This window comes from Miniopterus schreibersii (assembly GCF_964146895.1).
Source record: "Miniopterus schreibersii genome assembly, chromosome: 12".
In the NCBI taxonomy this organism is placed as follows: Eukaryota; Metazoa; Chordata; class Mammalia; order Chiroptera; family Miniopteridae; genus Miniopterus; species Miniopterus schreibersii.
This window is the reverse complement of record NC_138112.1, coordinates 27027503-27048328: the sequence shown is the minus strand read 5'-3', so window position 1 is coordinate 27048328 and position 20826 is coordinate 27027503. Positions and strand designations below refer to the sequence as shown.

Below are 20826 nucleotides of genomic sequence, written 5' to 3'. Positions count from 1 at the left end.
CCTCCAGCGGTCAGCTTTGGGACTTCCATTTGGCTGTGGAAAGGACAACTGATCAGGGCCAAGGAGTCACTTTCCCATAGCCCATCCAATGGAGCCAGAAACAAAGTTCTTGTTTCCATGAGGATTAGCGCAAGAGTGGGAGAGGCCTAGCTCTGCTCCAGGGGTCACTAGTGGACCCAGCAGTGTGAAGCAATCTATTTTTTTCCATTTATGCTACTACTGCTCCAGGTTAAGCCACCGTCATCTCTTACCCATCCTTCTCTAGCCAGTACATTTTCCACAGTGCAACCAGATTGCCCTTTGAATACTGTAAACCTTTCAGTGCTTAAAACCCTGCAGTGGCTTCCTATTGCACAGAAAATAAAATCCATAGTCCTTCCTAAAGCTTTCAAGCCCTGCAAAATCTGACCTGCGCACACCTCTCCCACCTTGTCTCCAGCTGCTCCACCCTTTGCTTACCACTGCTTCTTTTAAATCTTGGGAAACCCAGGCTCTTTCTTGTTATTGCACCTTTACAATAAAGAGGCTGTTTTCTCTTCCCGGAACTCTCTTCTCTTGGCTGGATCCTTTTAATTCCCCCTGTCTAAACTGGAATGTCGAGGTCACATGCATTTAAGTTGCTAAATTACATGTGACTCATTAGCAAGATATACTTTTCTCTTCAGTTGTCAAAATCAGGAATGGCCCTCTTCCTTCCTACCCGTCATCCCTTCCCATGTGTGTTTAGGCTGACACCTCATTTATAACCTTTCTCTCTCTCTGCAGTCATTGTTCCACTGAACCTCATTAGCTTTTTCATGGTTCACTGTGTCCACTTCCTGACCTCCCGATTCATTCTTTCACTTCTGCTATTCCACCACTTCTGCTCGAGCAACAGTTATTAATCACCACTTAGCCAGGTCCCATGGACTCTCTTTAATCCTTACTTTACCCCACATCCCTTCGGCGGTCACTACTGTCATCTCGAAGCTCTTTAACCTTTGGGTTCCAGGACATCACTCTTCCTTAATTTTCCTCCTACAGTACTTCTCTGACCACTTCTTCATGTTTTTCATTCGTTGTTTTTTTCCTGGACCTACACCTTAATTAGGGTATTTACCAGTGTTCTGATCTCAACCTTTTCTTTCAGTCTAACCTCTCTCGGGGAGATCTTATTTAACACCACAGCTTCAAATGCCATCTATATGGTGATCATTCTTACATATGTGTGTGACAAATTTCATAATTCCACACATTTAAAAAAATTAGCACATGTAAAAACTGGTGAAATCCAAATAACATCTCTAGTTTAGTTAGAAACAGTGTACCAGTGCCAGCTCCCTGGTTTTGATAATGTGCTGTGTAAGATGTTGTCATTGGCCCAGCCCAAGCGGCTCAGCTGGTTGAGGGTCGTCCATGCACTGAAAGGCTGCCGGTTTGAGTCCCAGTCAGGGCACATGCCTGGGTTTTGGGTTTGGCCCCCAGTGGGGGAGAGTACAGAAGGCAACCAATCCATGTTTCTCTCTCTTTTCTCTCCCTTCCTCTCTCTAAGCATGTCCTCGGGTAAGGATTTAAAAAAAAAGTTATCATTGGGGAAAACTGGGTGAATAGATGGGAACTCTGTGTGCTATTTTGGCAAATTCTGTTCTTGTTCTTATGAGTCATAAAAAGTTAAAAGGGTAAAAGCCCATGTAATGGCCTTATAACAAAACAAAATTAATCCCCTTTTTGTAGCTTATTTACTGAAGCTCCTTTCTTCTACTTTAAAATGTCATAATTATTTTTACCTCAAAGAACAATTATTTACTTCACTTTGCAAGATAAACATATTTTTAGCATATTGCTGGATATATCTAAATTTTATTTCAGTATGTAGCTCAAAATAATTTTTCAGACACAGTGAATTTTGTAATATGTTGTCAGAAACATTTCCCTTCCATTTGAAATTTATATATGGGATTTGGTAAGTTTAATATAGATGTTATTAAACTTACATATCATGGGAAATATGATATAGTAATGTTTCTACAACATTAAATTATAGGACATGAGATGCTGTTTTAATTTACAAATAAAAACATCACATGTTTGAAAAGAATAGCTATTGTGTTAAAAATTTGATGTAACAGAATTGGATTCACTTTGAGAAGTATTGTGCTATGTATGGAAAGTAAAAGAAAATTTTCTTTATATATTATATATTTTTATTAGTTGTATGTAATGACTTTTAAATTAACAATATCTTTGTAAATGTTTTGCCTATATATCATGGTAAGTATTTTTTATCTGAAATTTAATTTAGAGGTCATTGTTGCTTTACTAAAATTAAGTAGCATAAGGAAAATCAGATAGAGATTTATTTAGTATTGAGGACATACTTGATAAAGGAATTTTCCACTTCTACAAAAATAAGTAGAAAAGCCCATATTTGGTAAAAGGATTAGCAGTTCAATAGTTTAGCAAGGGATATTTTCATTGGTATGATTCAAGTTTCTACAAATATTTCATTTTAAAATACCATGTAAAACCAAAGTAATTCAATTTATTTATAAGAAAACAAAACATGAATCTATTTAATGGAATATTTGAGAATTCCTTGAAGAGTAGCAAATGGTTTGTTTTTCAGTTTCTAATATTTATTGTCCTTCATTTTTAAATTTAACTTTTTATTTTGAGATAACTATAGATTAATATGCAGTTATAAGAAATAATACAGAGAGATCCTGAGTACCCATTACCTTGTTTCCTATAACATATTACAAAACTATTGTACAATACATATCACAAGTAGGATATTAATACTGACATTGATACAGTCAAAATACAGAACATTTCCATCAATACAAGCATCCCTCAAGTTGTCCCTTTAGAACCACTTACTCCCCTCCCAATTCTATCCATTCCTTAACCCCTGGAAACCATTAATCTGTTCTCCATTTTTGTAATTTTGTCATTTCAGGAATTTTTTATAAATGGAATCATACAGTAAGTAACCTTTGGGGACTGGCTCTTTTCATTCTGCATAGCTCCCTGGAGATTCATCAAGGTTGTGGTGTATATCATTAGTTGGTTCCTTTTTATTGCTGAGTAGTATTTCATGATGTGGAACTACCACATTTTGTTTAAACATTCACCTATTGAAAGACATGTGAGTTACTTTCAGTACTTGGCTACGACAAATAAAGCTTTTATAAGCATTTGTGTATAAGTTTTCATAAGAATATCAGCTTTCACTTCTCTGAGATAAATTCCCAACAATGCAGTTGCTGGGTTGTATGGGAAGCAAATATTTAGTATCGTAAGAAATCGACATCCTTTTTAACGGGTAGCTGTACCATTTTACAATCCCACCAGCAATATATAAGTGATCCAGTTTATCCGCATATCTGCCAGCATCTGGTAACATCACTATTTTATTTTAGACATTCTGATAGGTGGGTAGTGATATCTCATTGTATTTTTAAGTTACATTTCCCTTATGGCTAATGACATTGAACATGTTTTCATATGCTTATTTGCCATTTATATATTCTCTTTGGTGACATTTATTTTAGTGTCTTTTGCCTATTTTCTTTTTCTGTTGAGTTTTGAGAATTTTAAAAAGTTGTAGGTAGGTAGGTAGGAAGGTAGGTAGATAAATGGTCTTCTAGATATTAGTTCTTTGTTGAATATGTTACTTGCAAATATTTTCTTTTGGTCTGTACCATATCTTTGCATCTTCCTAACAGGCTCTTCCACAGAGCAGCTTTTAATTTTAATGAAGTTCAGTTTATCAACTTTTCCCTTATGGATCATGCTTTGGTGTCATATGTAAAAGCTCTTTGCCTAGCCCTAGATCACAAAGGTTTTATTCTAAGTTTTATTCTAAAATGTTTATAGTTTCACCTTTTCAACTCAAATCATGGTCCATTTTAATTTTTGTTTAAGATATAAGACTTAGATCAAGGTTGTTTTTTACACCATCCCCTCAAGTGGTGGAATGAGAGAGGGCTCTGATCTTTTCCTCCTCTCATAAAGGCAATAATCTCATCATGGGGTCTCTATCATGACGCCCTCATCTAAACCCCGGGCATGTGCCCTGACAGGGAATCGAACCTCCATCTCCTGGATCCTACATCAATGCTCAACAGCTGAGCCACGCCCAGCTGGGCCCTATAGTTCTTTAGGCATGAATTCCTTCAACTCTTTGAATATATTTTAGGTAGCTGATTTTAAATCTTTGTCTAGAAAGTCCAATGTCTAGGCTTCTTCAAGGATAGTTTCTATTGACTGGCCCTTTTTCCCTGTGTATAGTAAAAATCCCAATAAGAATGTGGATGGACCATAGTTTCTTGGTTTGTTTTTTGCATTCCTCTTAATTTTTTGTTGAAAACCAGACATTTTGAATATTATAATGTGACAACTCTGGAGATTAGATTCTCTTTTCTCCCCAGAATTTTTCATTGCTGCTTATTGTAGTAGTTGTTTGCTTGCTTAGTGACTTTTCTGAATCAATTATGTGAAACCTATGTTTTTTGTTGGGTGGCCACTAAAGTCTTTGTTTGCTTAGCTTAGAGGTCAGCTAATGATTGGACAGAGATTTCTTTAAATGTCTCTAACCAATAAATGTGCCAGCCTTTGATGAGGGGCTCTATGTCCTTGCTGGAACATGACTTCTACACTCAGCCAGGAAATTTACAACTTCACCTTCACCTTTACTTCTTGCTTCTACGGAGCCTCAAGGTCAGCCAGAGGTGAGTGCTTAGGGGCTTCTTAGGTCTTTCCTGAGTATGCTCACAGCCTTATACATGCATGTGGCCTTTTAGATTCTTGTGACTATGTCAGAGCTTTTTTAATCTCCTATGGACATCCTATCTCCAGCTTTCTTTTAGAGTTTGTTTTTTTGTGGGATTTTTTTTTTTTTTTTGGTCAGTTTGTTGTTTACCCCAGCTGTTATTACCACCTCAGGGAGCTTTAATGTTTCACAATTGCCTCTGATTGTTTTTGACAAACATCAATCTGGAAAAAAGCTGTTCACACACTGGGTGAGTTCTGAGTCAAGTTAAATAAAGACAGGTTTGCTGGTGGGATTTTCCAGGGAACTATCAGATATGTCAAGTAATGACCATTGTTTAGGGATTGTGTTTTGGAAGAGTTCTGCTCCCCTCTTCTCTTTTCTCCCTGACCCCATCCCCAAGCTGCTAGGCTGGTGTTTTTTATCATGATTGTGGGGCTGTTGGCTTTTCGGGCAAGGTAAAATGCCACAAAGCTCACTGCCCTTACTCAGATTCAACTATTTTTCTTGAATAAACACTTCCTGGAAGTAATTGCAAGCCTTCCATTTCCAGACTTCTGAAAAGTTGATTTTGCCAATTTTTGCCAATTATCTAATTGCTGTTATGAAGGAGAGGACTTTTGGAGGTCTTTACTCCAATATTCCTGCTTATGTCACTCCCAATAAGATTTTAAAGAGTGGGTTAGAAGGAGAGAAATTCAGTTTTCAGATTTATCACATTATGAATCCCTTGGTATTAAAAATTCTTCAGAGACAGAATTAATTATGATAGTTTAGAATATTGTAAACAAAAGATCAGAGAAGTTAAACCACTAATGTTTGAATACCATGCCCTTTAATCTTTGTTTCTATTTTTTGAAATTACTCAAAGCTTATCCATCTCAATCCACTACCACCCCTTTTTTTGGCTTGTATTTATCAATACTGAGCATCATAAAGTTAATTAATCATTGCTTTCGTTCAGTTCATCAAAGTTTTAAATTAAAATTCTAATGCACTGAAATGACAATCATATCATGCAACCTATGGAATAACTTAAAGGGCATTACAGTAACATTAAATCCTAGTTTATTAAACTAATGTCTATTTTGCTAAACAATTTTAAGATAGTAAGTCTTTCAGCCCTCAAGTTTAAAGTTTGTTGGATTAAGAAATAACGAATGGAGTTTTAGTCGACTCTAATACTATCGATAAATCATAATTTACTTAGATTATCTGAAAAAACTTTGCTATTCAAAGTATGGCTTGTGGGCCAGCAGGCTTGGCATCACCTGGAGGTTTTCAGAAATGTGCCAAATTTACTGAATTCCAGAATCTGCATTTTAGCAAGATCCCCTTGTGCTTGGTACACATAGTAAAGCCTGAGAAGAGCTGGTCTTAAAAATCAACTTTGGGAAAGAAAAATACTCTTAAAGTGTCCAAGTAAGAGGATAAAAAGACATGAATACCAGGAATCAAATATAATTTTGGAAAAAGTTATAGTAAGGAGTGTGTTAAAGTATGGGCAAGTAGGTAAATTTTAAAAGAGATATTAACAGATTTTAAGAATATACATTTTATTAGGTTTTAAAAAAATTGGAGGAGAGACATCAAGGAAGTGAGTATTAGAACTTAAAGAGACCCTAAGAAAATTACAAGGAAAATGTACTGAGTTCACACACACTCAAATATCTCCGAATACACATGATAAGATAGCAAGGACAAGAATAAACTCTAAGTTGATTAAATAAGAAGCTTAGAAGCAGGATATCCACAGGGGAAACCCAGTCCACATTTCAAGTGTGAAGCATTGGAATGGTGAGTAGGCATCACCCTAAAATAAGAGAATTAGGGTCATTTGTAAAAAATGCAAAGAATAATGTAAATTCCACACGAGCAGTAGTCTTTGTCTAGTTTGTTCACTTGTATATTCCTAGTGTATAGAAGACTCCTTGGCTCCATAAATACTGACTAAATGAATGATGATTGCTAAAGAAGAATGGTGTTAAGCTGGAGAAATTGACCTCCAAGATCTAATTTTAATATTCATTGGCCCTATTATGGGGTGAGAGACTGGTAGATTAATAACACAATTGTTAAAATGTAACTTTCTATCCTGTGGTTAATGTGTTGATGGGTTTAATTTTAAATCTTCCATGTTCCATAAACTTTTAGAGGTGTTATTGTCTAACTGATTTCATTAACTATTTCTCTCTCACTCTGCAAGCCTCCGCGTGCGACTGTTTCGAGGAAGGTGGGTGGGACGCTCCAGCTGACGTAGTTGACGCCTGTTGGTTTGCCGGCAGAACGGGCGCTTGAAGGACGAGCAGGTCTGGCACATTCGGAACCTGCTAAAGGAGCTGACCGAGGAGAAGCCAGATGCCTTAAAAGTTGTAACAAGAGAGGACGTCGAGGCGGCAATGAAGGAAAAGTGGAAGTTTGAAAGAGACCAGGAGCAAAACTTAAGAGGTGATTTACAAACTCAGAAAATTATCACAAAGCTGAATCAAGTTATTTTTGAACGTATCAACGCTTCTGTTTCTAATATATGAAAAGCGCAGCGCACATACTTCAGATGGTGTCATTCCCACCACAGCTACGAGCTCACGTAGGCAAGCGGACAGGAGGGAAGCGGCAAAGTGGAAAAAGGCACTGGGACCGAGGCAGGGGGGGATGAGGGCAGTGACCAAGGCCAAGGACAGGTGACAGCCCCCTACTCTCAGGCCAGGCAGTGCCCTGGGAGACGCCGCTCTGGGCTCCGCACGGCGGGGATTTGTTCTTTCTTGGGGGAATTACTCTTGTTTGGTGGCGTCCTTGGCTGCAGACTCAGCTCAGAGTTGGGAACGACAAGGGGAATATAACCATGAACTTCCCCACCCAATGTCTCCACAGAGCTAAGCCTCCCCGCATTTAGACCGCAAAGGGGGTTAGAGTTGGGAAGGAGGCGGCGTGGAGGCCACGGAGAGAAAGGCTGCTGGGTGCAGAAGGTGAGGGACCCAGGGCACTCTCCTGCCATGGGCTGAGGAAATACCATTAGGTCACACACATAGTTTTGACACTTGTATTTTTTTAAATTCCTATTCCTTTACCCTCTAACTTGCCGCTGAGATTTCTAAAACTGCTTTAGCCAGGGCCCCTCTAAATGCATCTCTGCCAGGAAGCTGGAGAACACGGGAAAGAGGCTTGAGCGCCACTAGACTGAACCCGGGAGCCAAAAAGGGGACAGGAGTTCACTGAATTTCCCCAAATATTTCGGAGAGCCTCCTTACCCAAGACTTTGCGCAGAGCAGGCGTTCCATTCATGGATAATTTGTTCTTTTGAAAGAAATAGTTACTAAAAGCAAACATTAGTTAGCAAACTTCATTCTTTGGGGCCTCCAAAACTGTTCCCCTAAACCTCCTCCTACCCAAGTCTCTTCCTGGGCAGCAGTGATGTCGGGAGGTAGTAATATGTGCTGTTCAGGGCTCCTCTCCCCGAAAGTTCTGCTTACGTTTGGAAGGAATACTTTCGTAAGTCCCGCAAGATGGGACTGCGACCAAAGGGCCAGTGGGATGTGCTCAGCGAGCTGCCTTCCAGGGAAGGGCCGGCTGGTTGGGGTGTGGCTGTTTGTGGTCTGGGCCGAGGGCCGGCCGAGTGTGGCCTGTCCCCAGCATGCAGGCGGCCCAAGGACCAAGGACCGAGGCAGCCCACAGGGGCCGGGAGAAAGGGAAGGGGGGAGCGCCGGCGCCTGGGAGGGTTTCTGAGGCAGTCTCGTCGGCCCCGGGTCGTCGCTTGCAGCTGGACCGGTTTGTGGAGCGGCCGCCACACCTTCGCGTGGCAGCTTGTTTCCGTGCAGAGCCGCAGAGCCGAACAGACCTCCTCAATGAGAACCTGCGTTTTGACAAGATCCTAGGGGGTTCCCACGCACAGTGGGGTTTGAGAAGTACTGATACAACCCCTTTCTTCCAAACTTTCATTAGGGTTCTTTCAGTTACACGGATAAAAATCTCACCCAAACTAGCTTAAGCGTAAACAGGATGTAATTCTTTTCATATAACCAAGCAGAAAAGACAGGTGACCCAGAGCCTCACATGCTGTCAGATCTCAGCTTTCTCAAAAAAAAAACACCTCCCTCTCCCCTCCCTGCCCCCCTCCCCTCTCTCCTTCCCTCATCCTCCCACCTCCTTTAGCAATCGCCTCTCTGTCTTCCCCCGAAAGTTGGCTCCTTTTCTGAGGCTGTTGTCCCCATGAGGCTGGAACTCTAGCTATAGGGTCCTCTGATCTTACATCTTTATAACCTCAAAATGGAGGCAAGAAACATGTTTTCCACCAGTTTCAGTAGAAATATTTATACGGAAGACTCAGCACGTGTCTAGCTTGGGACACATGCTCACGCCTGGACCGATCCCGGTGGCCAGGGAAGGGGCCACTGTGGCTGGCCTACACACAGGGTGGGGCAAAAGTCTATTTACAGTTGTGAGTATGCGAAACAGAGTTTATTTCTTGAACTATTACTTGTTAATTATTGTATTACTTTCCATACAAACAACTGTACCTGACAAGGAGTAGGAAAAGTGTGTTACTAGAAGTGAAGTGGACAGGGGTCCTGGGAAAGTAGAGCAACAGTCACGCCTTTGTCTCTGTTTCAAAATCTTCAGTGATGTCAACCAGCACTCCCCCCAAAAGCTGAATGTGGCAGGCACAGGGCTGAGACAGCAATCGTCTGCTCAAATAAGAGGACGGCTGGTCATCTGGGTTATAGGAGTATTAATGAAATAGCAAGTGCCATTTATTAAGGGATTTACAAATATATAATCTTACATATTTAGAAAAAGACGTGTCTGGAGTCCTTCTGGACCTCTGGCCCGAAGAGCCTCCCTCCGGCCTGATTGGGATGCTTCTGTCATTCCATAAACATTTACTGAGCACCAACGAAGTGCCAGCCTCTTGCTGAGTGCTGAATTCGCAGAGATGAGTAGGAGGTGGCACTGCTCTCCAGGGGCCCTCAAACAGGACGCTGTGTGGTCGTGAGCCAAGTAGCCATCATGTTCGCTGCACCTGGCTCTTTGTAATGGTTCCTTTTCCAAAATATTCAGCAGCATGATATTGAGCCTGAAGACTGCGTAGCACACCATGTTTAGCAAGTGTACCGGGCACACTGAAAGTGTATATGGTCGAGATAGCTCAGCATTTGTACATGTTTAACTGGGGAACTTATCTTTTACTCTGAAGTCTTGCAGGTGGGTGTGGGGGAAAACATGTTGTTATGACTTATATACTATCATTTCACACAAATGAACTTCAGATGACAGACTAAACAAATTACATACAGAAATGGTTGCCAAGGACCATGGAATGACATAAAGTGAAATCACTTTGCCCGGAGGCATATGGCCAGAAAAATGACAATGTTCTAATAAAAAGAATATGTGGCATAATACACTGTACAAATAGGACCCTTATCCAGCTATCAAAGGGGTAATTTAAACTTGCGGGTCCCTAGGCATATAGTTGAATTGTCTTCTATAGCTTTCCATCACAGCCCAAAGCCAAACACCTACTTTAGAGTTGGAATTTTAATTTTACTTAGATTTGGAATCATGAGGGATAGTTAAACAATGGTTTGAATAGTTTCAATTTCCTTAAATTGTTGGTATAAAATCAGATTTATGAGATAACAGCATCTTAATATCAGACCTTAACTTCATAAAACCAGATTGCAACACACCATGGTTGCAAGGACAGTAGAAATGACACGGTGTTTTGATTTTCTTTCAACAGATATGCGCTTGCAAATAAGCAACACTGAGAAACTATTTCTCGAGAAACTCAGCGAGAAGGAATATTGGGAAGAATACAAGAATGTAGGGAGTGAGCAGCATGCTAAACTCATTGTCTCCCTACAGAATGACATCAATAAAGTTAAAGAGAATGCAGAGAAAATGTCAGGTCAGTTGCAACAAAGCCAGTTCAGGTTCAGTAAAACACTTTACAGGGCAGACAGTCGATGGAAGAAAAAAACCCAGTTCTCCCTGAACCATTCATTCCTCTCCGCTGGGTCAGCACAAGCAGCTTGAGCCCAAGAGCGAAGGCACAGGGAGAAAATAGAGAAACTATCCCAGGACCACCTAAGAAACCGCGAAGAGGGAGCAAAGGGAGGGGAGGCGGGTGGAGAAAGGCTGCCAGCAGCTGGCCCAAGGAGGGCGTTTCACTCGGGGTGGTGTCTGTGCGCTCCCCCTGGGTCTGGGGTAAGTCCACTGAGGCAGGAGGGCCCGGGACCCGGTTATATGAGAGAGGAAATTCAGCCGAGGCGAGCTACAGCCACCCCAAGCACATGCTGAGCTGGAGTCGCAAAACCCTGGAGAACAAATGTGAGCAAGACAGAGTGGGGAGGGTGTGGAACAGGGTGACACTGGACGGGATGATGCGCCAGGACTGGCTCTGGGAGCCATGAGCCACCTGTCTGTCACTGCAACTAGCAGAGTGGCTCAAAAGAACACCAAAGACCAGAGACAGGAAAGTCATAGGGGAGAACAAACGGGAGAAGGGTGGCCTGAAAGAACGCTGTGGGCGGGTGAGGGGACGGGCCCGAGCCCCCTGGTGCTGGTGGCAGCACTGCAGAGGGGCTCATGTGAGCTGGTTCCCATCGTCCTCTGCTGGGGGCCTGTCCAGACCCCCCCTTCCCCGCCTCTAGATCACTTTCTATGTCGTTTTCCCGGCTCAGGGCATCTGCACCATAACTGTAGTGTAAATTTGGCCCCAAACAAGTCTGGGCTTGGAGTTACACTTTTTCAAGAGGTTCTCCTCCCCAAAAGAAAAGTACAGAATGAGAGAGAGTGTGGCACCTTCCCACTCCTGTCTGTTTCCCCAGCCACTCGGTCCTCTCTCTAGATAAAACCACTATTACCAGTTTCTCACGTAGCCTTTCAGAAATATTATATATACATAAACAAACAGCATGCTACGAATGCGATTTTCCCCATAACAATACTGACATTATTATAGGTCAGTACGTGTTAGTGCTTCCTCAGTCTCCCAATGGCTACTTTGGCTTGTCCTATAATTTTTTTAACCAGTCCCCTACTCATAAGCATTTAGGTTGTTTCCTGCCTTTTACTGTTACAAATAATGCTGCAGTGAATATCCTTATACATATCTCCTTTTACTGTAATGAATATCCTTGTGTTCATGTAATTTCATTTATGTGTATCTCTAAAGAGAAATGGCTGGCCTAAGCAGCCCATTTATTTTTATTTTGATAGGCCTGGCCCTCCACAGAGGTTGTGCTAAGTTTTCCCACATCTTCAACAACGGGGGATATTATCCAACTCTTTGTTCTTTGTCATCCTTAAAAGTAGAACACTGTATTTCACTGTAGCTTTAATTTACATTTCTCTTATTATAAGTACCAGTGAATATCTTTTTATAAGTTCAGGACTCTTTCATGTGAACCATCTGTTTATACCCTTTGCCTGCTTTTCTATTGTGTTGTGGAATACTTTATATTTTTAAGGGTATTAGCTCTTTAACAGTGATACAAGGTACAAATATTTTCCCATTTGTCATTAGCCTTTTGTTTGTGGGGTATATGTGTGAGAAAATTTTGTAGTCTTATATTTAAATATTTGATTTTTGTATGTGTGTGAGATAGGAAACCAATTTTATTTTTTTTGCCAGATGGTTTTTCATTTGTCCCAATATCATTTATCAAGTAATCCATTTTACCCTACTGATCTGAGATGCTGACTTGATCGTACTTTAACGCATCCCCCATGTATATTTGGAGAGCTTTCTAAACTTTCTATTATGTTCCATTGATCTATGTATTTGTGTGCCAGTGCCATACTTCTAAAACAGTTATTGTTCTGGCATGTTTAAAATGTTCTAAAATTTTATCCAGCATTTCATTTTATATTTTTAAAGTAGAAATAGTGATCTCATATAAACTCAACCCATTATCTTGATTAGAAATCCGGACCCTGGTCAGTGTGGCTCAGTTGGTTGGGCATTGTCCTGTGCACCAAAAGGTTGCCAGTTTGATTCCTGGTCAGGGCACATGCCCGGGTTATAGGTTCGATCCCTGGTGGGGGGGGGCGTGCAGGAGGCAGCTGATCGAATCAATGTTTTTCTCTCTCTCCTTTCCTCTCTCTAAAAAAAAAAATCAATTATTCTTTAAAAAAAGAAAGAAATTTGGATGATTTGTTTCAGCTAAAAGTTGTCATGCTGTTGTATCCGACTTTGTAGTGGTGGTAATAACATTTATTTATTGAACTCCTTGCTGGTTGAATCTTGGTTTATACCAGCTTTTTGTGTCACTGGGAAATGGCTGTTCGAGGCTTATCTTATTTGTCATTAGTTTTAGGCACTTCTCCCAACCACGCAGCAGCAACTCTTCCTGGGGACTTTAAAACACTTGGGGGGCCACTAATTGGACACGATGAGCCTGGGTCTCCTAAGTCAATTATCTAAAGCCTTCTTGCTATTCTCCCCTCCTCTTCTCCCACCTGCCCCATCCTTCCATGATTTCTCTGGAAATCTCCTCTCACACCCATGGTCGCGGGGTTTGTGTTAGACTGTTTTACTTGCGAGGAAGAAGTATTTTAGATAAAAAAAGATTTATTGTAAGTGAAACGAGATAGTAAAATGAAACTTTTTTAGTCTCAGTTTGAACTGGGGTGGCCGTGTAATGGTTACCACATTTCAAAGTACAGGAAGATACCACGTGCAAACTTGCAATACGACGAGGCAGAAAACTGGCTTCATACCTTCGACCACCAAATTCTGGTCCACGAAAGAAGTTGGAGAGGCCAAGAAAAGATCATTAGAAATTAGGGGATAGTTTTTGGAAAGGGCCCTGGTGTGCTGTAAGTTCTACACCGTCCCCTAAAGGGGCAGGTGAAGGGTAATTCCCCTTTCACCTCAAATCAAGATGGAAAGTTCCTAAGAAAATTCCTCAGGTTGTTTGGTGTCCTCTCCAGTTTAGGGGACATTCAGCTCCATTTTATGACTCACCCCTGAGACATCTAAGGGATACGTGGCTGACTAGTTAACAGTCCTGACAACAGAGCAAAGAAGAGGTGGCTGCTGCCCTGGGAGGGCCTGTGTCTCAGTCCACTTGGCTGCTATAACAAAACACCGTAGGTCAGTTTTTGCAGTGTTCTCCAGCCCAGGCTCTAAAGAGAGTGGGTGTGATCGCTGATCTAAACAAAGATGACCAAAGGCCTTTGTTCATGCCTCCCGGTGGGTCATCACTGGGACCCGGCACAAACCATTCCTTGGTCAGCCGTTCGACTCTCCTTTATTCAGTAGCCACAGGAGAAGAAGCACCTAGAGCTGCTTCCCTGAACTTTTAGCTGGAAGGAGGTGTTAAGATATTGGATACAGGAAACACAGTCCTGATTATTCAGGACGTGGCTCTTTCTCTTAATAAGAGGAAACCTTAGATTAGACCCAGGAATAGAGAACGTGCGGGTTGTTACAAGCCATTAGATAGTAGAGTCACAGATCATTCTTACTTTTGTCCTTCCAGGCGCACAGGGCAGGGAGCCATAGAAGTTCTCTGTACACTAATAGTGAGTTAAGAGACTTAACTCAGGTCCACTTACAAAAATGTAATATTCCTCCTTTGAATGTCAATTTCCTCATCTGTAAAATGAAAGTCCCTTGGTGATCTCCAAGAGAACTCACACCCCCAGCACCTGCTTTTCTACACTTTATCTCATCTACAGGTTCCTTTGGGTTAGATATCACTGTGCCAGTTTAAAGATGAGGAAACGGGCCAAGAGAAGTTAATTGTCTTACCAAACTCACAAGCTTATTAAGTAGTGAAAGTGGGACTTGAACCCATGTGTCTGACACCAAACCAATATGCTTCAGACAGTGCCCCCAGCGCTGTGATTCCGCGAGGTAGGGATGGCTCTGCGACACACACTGTGCCTGCAGAAGCTGCTGCCTGGCTGGCATCGCCGCCGGCCCTTGCTCAGTGTTCTCCTGCTGGGGCTGAAAGGGGGCCACCGCAGGAGGGGATCAGCACAGTAAAGCTCTATGACACCAGAAGTATGTGAAGAGTAGACTGCAGACTCCCAAAAGGCTGTGGAGGAGTCGACCAAAGCAGAGCTGGACATGACAGAGAGAGGAGGAAATGCAAAGCAAGCTTAGCCGGGGCAGTTCTGCAGTCAGCCTGTGACAAGTGACCACATTAACCTGGGCACCTGAGCAGCCAAGAGCCTAACGGCACAAGGTCATAGTCTCCCAAGCTCCCACTTGCAGTATCTCAAACTTTTATGAGGAAACTTTTACACGTTCCCAGGTTCTTTGGCTGTATTCACAAATGAATAGTTAATAGTTGTCACCTGAAACATGGTCTGAATCACAGAGGATGACAGTGAGATTTTCATGTGGTCCCTTGTGCCAGTTACTCTGCCTTTAAGAAGAAAAACAGTCCATACAACTTTATGTGGAATTTGAAACAGTTGGATGTTATTGCTACTTTTTCGGTAGGAATATAGCAATAGAGAGAGGTACAGCTTTAGTCAGAGCATATCTGGTTATCTATATTTCATGATTTACAGCAAAGAATTAATATTTCATATTATCAAGCTCCAGGTTGTATGGTTTCTTTTAGATGCTAAGGATGTAAAATTTATTACAACTAAGCTCCTGACACACGGCAATTTTTAGACTGATTTTTGTGTTTTGTTGGGTAAAAGTTTCAAATAATACCCAGCATTAGTCTAGTGGACTGCATCCTGAATTGAAAAAGAGACCCATCAGAAATGAGGTCGAATGATTAATATATCATTCGATTATCATTAATATATCTAGCGATTACTTTGAATGAGTAAGAAATATAAAGGTTATAGAGATGAGCATATGTAGGATGGAATAACGAGGACTTCCATTTTCTTTTCCTTTTTTAAAATTTTATTTATTGATTATAGAGAGAGGAAGGGAGAGAGAGAGAGAAATATTAGTTTGTTGTTCCACTTATTTATATACTCATTGGTTGATTCTTTTAATGTGCTCTGACCAGGGACCGAACCTGCAACCTTGGCGTATCAGGACGATGTCTAACCAACTGAGCTCCCCGGCCAGGGCAAGACTTCCATTTTCTTACCCTCCAGATGCCAAGTTAGACTGGTCCCCAAACCCTCATGAACTCTCTTGTTTATAAGCCGCTGTCTCATCAGACACTTGTTCCAACTCCATTAGAGGCAGAAGCTGACCGTTCCAGCCCCCTTTCTGGCCACTCTACAACTTGGAGAGCTCTTCCCTCCTCCCTTTGGACTCCCCCTCCTCCTGCCAACCAAAGTTGCCACTGAAAGTTGCCCTCATTGGCGGCGGCTGCCCTGTGCTGAAGCCTCAGGCCATTGCCTGCCAAAGACGTTTGGGCAGTTTGCCCAATTTAATTTTCTTCAAAATATTTTTAATATCTGTTGTGCCCCAGGGACTGCAGTAATAGAAAGATATGGAAGAGCAGTGTTTACACTCTGCTTTCAGAGTTTTCATCTATTAGGAGAAGCAATTATGCCAGTAATGAGTACAGATGAGGGCTGAGTAACTCCTGCCTAGCTCCTTGGCCCCCTTTCCAGAGCCTTAGTTTGGCTCCAAACTATGGAAAGACGAGACCAGCCGATCTCCTTCCCTGTAATCAAAGACCCCTGACAGTTCTGCTTTGGCTGACATGGTCTGTGGAGAAAACTGTCCCTTCAAAACAATGTCTTAAAGGGCAGTTAGATTCCACACTAGTTGGCACAATACTTTTGTTTAGTTACAGGATAGCTTAAATGGGTCTCTGTGGACCAGTTCAGAAATCTAGCAACCATAACCATCAACATCATTTGTATGGGAAAATACCTTCCGACTTCCAAATAATGATCCTTTAGGCGTTATAAATATAGCATAGATATTATCATATAACAAAACTAACTTGGATTGTTCTCGGGTTTGGAGTAGTCCAGTTCCCTCCTGTTGACTCCCTCACTTTATTCTATCTCTGCTCAGATGCCACCTCCTTGGAAAAGCTTTCTCTGATCACCCTGTGTAAACCAGAGAATTGTAGTTTTTCTTCATCACGCGCATCTCCACCTGAAATATTTATTTGCTTGCTTACCTATTTGTGGTCTGACTTCCCCACTAGGATGTACCTGTCGTAAAGGCAGGGGTTTTGTCTCTTACTTGGCCATACTATCAGTGCCTTAAACAGTGTCACGCACATCAAAAAAGCTTGGTGATGGTTTATTGTGTAAAACAGTGAACAGACTGGACTGATTCATCCGGCTTTACTTCTCTCCACTCTGTAAAGCAGCCTCAGTGTCGCTGAGCCTCACTTTCCTTAAACAGGGGTGTTGATTTACATGATCTCTAGCAACTTTCGAGGCCTCAAATTTTATGCTCCTCTGCGCCCTCAGTTCTGACATTTATGACCTAGGAAGGCAGAGGGAAGACAGGGGACCTGCCCTCCTTGGGCTCTGTCCTGTTGCTCCGAGCCTCGCTCAGGGCCAAGCCTGTCGCTGTCCCCGGCCCCCCGGCCTTGCTCTCCACTTCTCCTTCCGTCTTCCCTGCCCCAGGCCACGCAGGCCAAGGACCCTGGAAACACTGTCAGAGGAAGTCAAAGGTTCAGGATCATCAGTCTTCCTCGTATTTCTGTTGTGGATCAGAAGCTGTGTGATACGAAGGGTAGACGGCCACACAAGTACTAAAGTATTGGCAACTCTCCCTTCGGAGAGACAATCCTTTGAAAGGACAAACACTCTTGGGGGAGATGTCATCTTAAACTAGCTCACACTAAGGTGTTAGTGAATTACCGGAGCATTTCTGCTGGTTGAAGGTGCTGGATGCTTCAGTGGAAATGTACCCTGAAAATTTGGGGAGGGGGAATGCACAGAAAGGAGAGGTACAGACCATGGAAGATAACATTTACTAACGTCATAGTTGTACCCGGGATAAGCCTTGTCATTTTCTTTTTAAAGAACAGTATAAAATTACTCTGGAAGACACTAGAAAGAGAATAGTCAGAGACATGTTGTTGCAACTGGACCAAAAGAAGGAATGGGCCACAGAGGTATATTTCAATTTTCTTATAATGAAACAACAACTTTTCCTGTTAATTTTTCTTGTAGTATATTACAATAGTTAAGAACTTGGGTTCTTGAGTTAGGCAGTTTAAATTTAAATTGTGGTTCTGCCACCTATTGGGTGTATAAACTAAATTTGTTACTTGATCTTTCTGGGGTTCAGTTTCCAAAGCAAAGGGGAAATAATATTTGCCTTTAGAGAATAATGAGGATTGAGTGAGATGACCTAAGTAGCCTAGTGCCTCACAAGGGGCAAGAACTCAGTAAATTATTACTCATTTATTTTTAAGTATAATAATAATGGCTACAATATGTTATTAAATAAAGTGGATGAATTATAGAATGAAATGTAACTTGCCTAAAAAGTGCTTTCTTACCTATCCAAACCTAAGAGAGTATACTTTACATTGCTGGAGCATTAAAAATTTGGAATATAAAAAAAATTTGAGATATAATTTCTAATCTTATGTGTTTTCTAATTTCTTTGTTTTGCAAAAAATATCTCTTCTCTATTTTTTTTTTTTTTTTTTTTTACTGTCCTTCCCTTGTCCCCAGAATATCTCCTAAATCAGTGAGTCCCCACTGGGATTGTCTCTTCACCTGGAACATTCCTTCTTCAGAATCATAAATGTCTGGTGTTTTCTAAAGTTCTTCACTGAGTTTCAGTAGCAACTGTTTGTTGCCTCCCTGTTGGTTCAGTCGTTCCTTTACTGTTGTTATCCTACTGTGTGCTTTTTACTGATTTACACAAATGCAGAGGATTATGGAAAACTGACAACAGTCTGTCTGCCTGTGCAACTGGGCCACTTTGAATATGACAAAACGGTGGAATCAACAATTAAGTGACCTGGCCATAGTTAAGATGATTAAAAATGTATATGTAGATCAAATATGTTTTCAGTATCCATGTTCAATATATAATGAGGACTGTTTTACTGTTCCTAGCATTTTACATCTAAGTCTCTCAACAATTCTGTAAAGTAGGGACTTGCTAATGAGAAGGCTGAGGCACAGAGAAATTCTGTGACTTGCCCAGAGCAAGTGGCAGACTCGAGGTTCAATTCAAGGTGTCTCCTTTGGATCATCTCTCTTAATCATTACACTGCACATTTTCTTCTCTCTGCATAACTAAACACCCACACACGTGAATGAATGTTCCTCATTTAATCTGCCTATTTTAGCACACAGTTTAATTTCCTATAGTCCACTGTTGCACATCCTTGGCTGCATATTGGAATCACCTGAGAAATTTGTTTAACCCAGGTGATGCCCGAGTCCTACTCATCCTGCTGCTCATGTCATTGGCCTGGGATGTTGCCAGGGTTTCTGAATTTTTCAAAGTGTTTGGGGGAGCCTAATGTGTGGTCAAAGTTGAAAACCACTGCTCCATTGTTAGTGAATTAAGCCATTAGCCAAATCAATTCAGTTATGAGCTACTTCCTACTTTTGTCCAAATGAAATTAAATTCTATGTTTGAGGAAACTTGAGAAGTGTCCATTGTAGCTGGAGTATATGAGTTCCTGGTTCCTAGGAAATGTAGGTCCACTCTTAGTTTTACTAGCCTGGTTTAAAGAAAAAATTATTATTGCAAATCTTTGGACTCTAAGGAATAAATTTACCCTTAACATATTTTTAAATTATGTTTATGAACTATGTAGAAGATTTTTCCTAATTTTTCTTCTTTCGTTGTGCCCTTTAGTTGCTGAATATTGAATTGGTAACATGGTAACCACTTAAAAGTACCTTACAGATAAATATGATCTGTCATCCACTACAATGTTCCTTTGGGTGAAACTATAAATATCCAAGTAATTAAAAATGAATTTACATTTTATGAACCTATTAAGTAAGGCTTTTCCCATTTTGTTTATCTAAATGCCTTTCTTGCCAGGCCAATATGGCTCAGTGGTTGAGTGTCGACCTATGATCCAGGAAATCGGGGTTCAATTCCCCGTCAGGACACATGCCTGAGTTGCGGGCTCGATCCCCACTGGGGGGCTTGCAGGAGGCAGCCGATCAATGACTCTCTCATCATTGATGTTTCTATCTCTCTCTCCCTCTCCCTTTCTCTCTCTGAAATCCATAAAGACATATTAAAAAAAATAAAATTAAAAATAAAAAGCCTTTCTCTGGGAAACTGTCTAGCTATTGCCTACCAATCTGAAACTATTTGCTGTTAGGTTTGTAAATATGTAGTATTATTATTACTAACATGCAGAAATCTTTCAAATTGGAAAGGTAGTCATGTAGTTATTCGTGCTTTTGCTATATGTTGGAGTATGTCTTTGACCATAAACTTGAAGAATGCTCGGTCACTGCAGGTTAGCCGTCTCAGCTGTGGAGCAGACCACTTAGTGATTTGATTTCACCATGGCGGTCGGACTCGGTCACAATAGAGGCTACACTGAATGGACAGCCATTGTCCAGTTCTCTGAGTTGCCCGTATTAGGCAGTGCAAATCAGTAACCACTATACAGTAGGATAGTAAAGAACAACTGAACAGATGTTCTTTGGTATGTTTCCAAAGTATCTGCAAAACATAATTTAAAAGGAACGACCAGAGAAGTTGACTGTGCTTCAGCATTGCTAAAGTTGTGAGCTGCCCCGTGGCAGCTCTCGCTGAGTGGAGCTTTCTTGCAGAATGCAGTAAGGCTCGTCGACAAGGGCAGCTGCCGAGAGATCTGGGAGAACGACTGGCTGAAAAAGGAGGTGAGTGGACTGTTTCGAAACAATTTCTTTTCTTTTTTTAATTGGAAATGACTTTTATTTATGAGCTGAAGTCATGGGGAAAGCATGGAACTGTCACTAAATGAGGTAAAATAAAATTCAAGTGGAGTCTTAATCTTATTACACACAGTTACTCAACGGATACCATAAATAATTTCAATAATAACCAGAAATCACTTTTGGCGTCACAATTTACAAAATATACTCAGATGTACAAAGCTTCTTTATGCCCTACAATTGATCTGGTCTTCCTCAGGACCCCACTTCCTCCTGGGTGATGAGAGCCAGGCTAAAGGATCACTCTGACCTCA

General features: G+C 41.3%; 1 protein-coding gene across 1 annotated transcript in view; it reads left to right on the top strand.

Moving 5' to 3' along the window:
• The window catches only part of CCDC83 (coiled-coil domain containing 83), a gene marked incomplete at its 3' end in the record, with an annotated part of 50363 nt that overhangs the window by 13977 nt on the left and 15560 nt on the right, over positions 1–20826 (top strand). Inside the window, exons 5-8 of the mRNA XM_081153833.1 lie at positions 7039–7201; positions 10494–10661; positions 17684–17775; positions 20429–20497. Coding sequence (XP_081009959.1) covers positions 7039–7201; positions 10494–10661; positions 17684–17775; positions 20429–20497 — 492 coding nt within the window. The remainder of the gene's footprint in view (positions 1–7038; positions 7202–10493; positions 10662–17683; positions 17776–20428; positions 20498–20826) is intronic.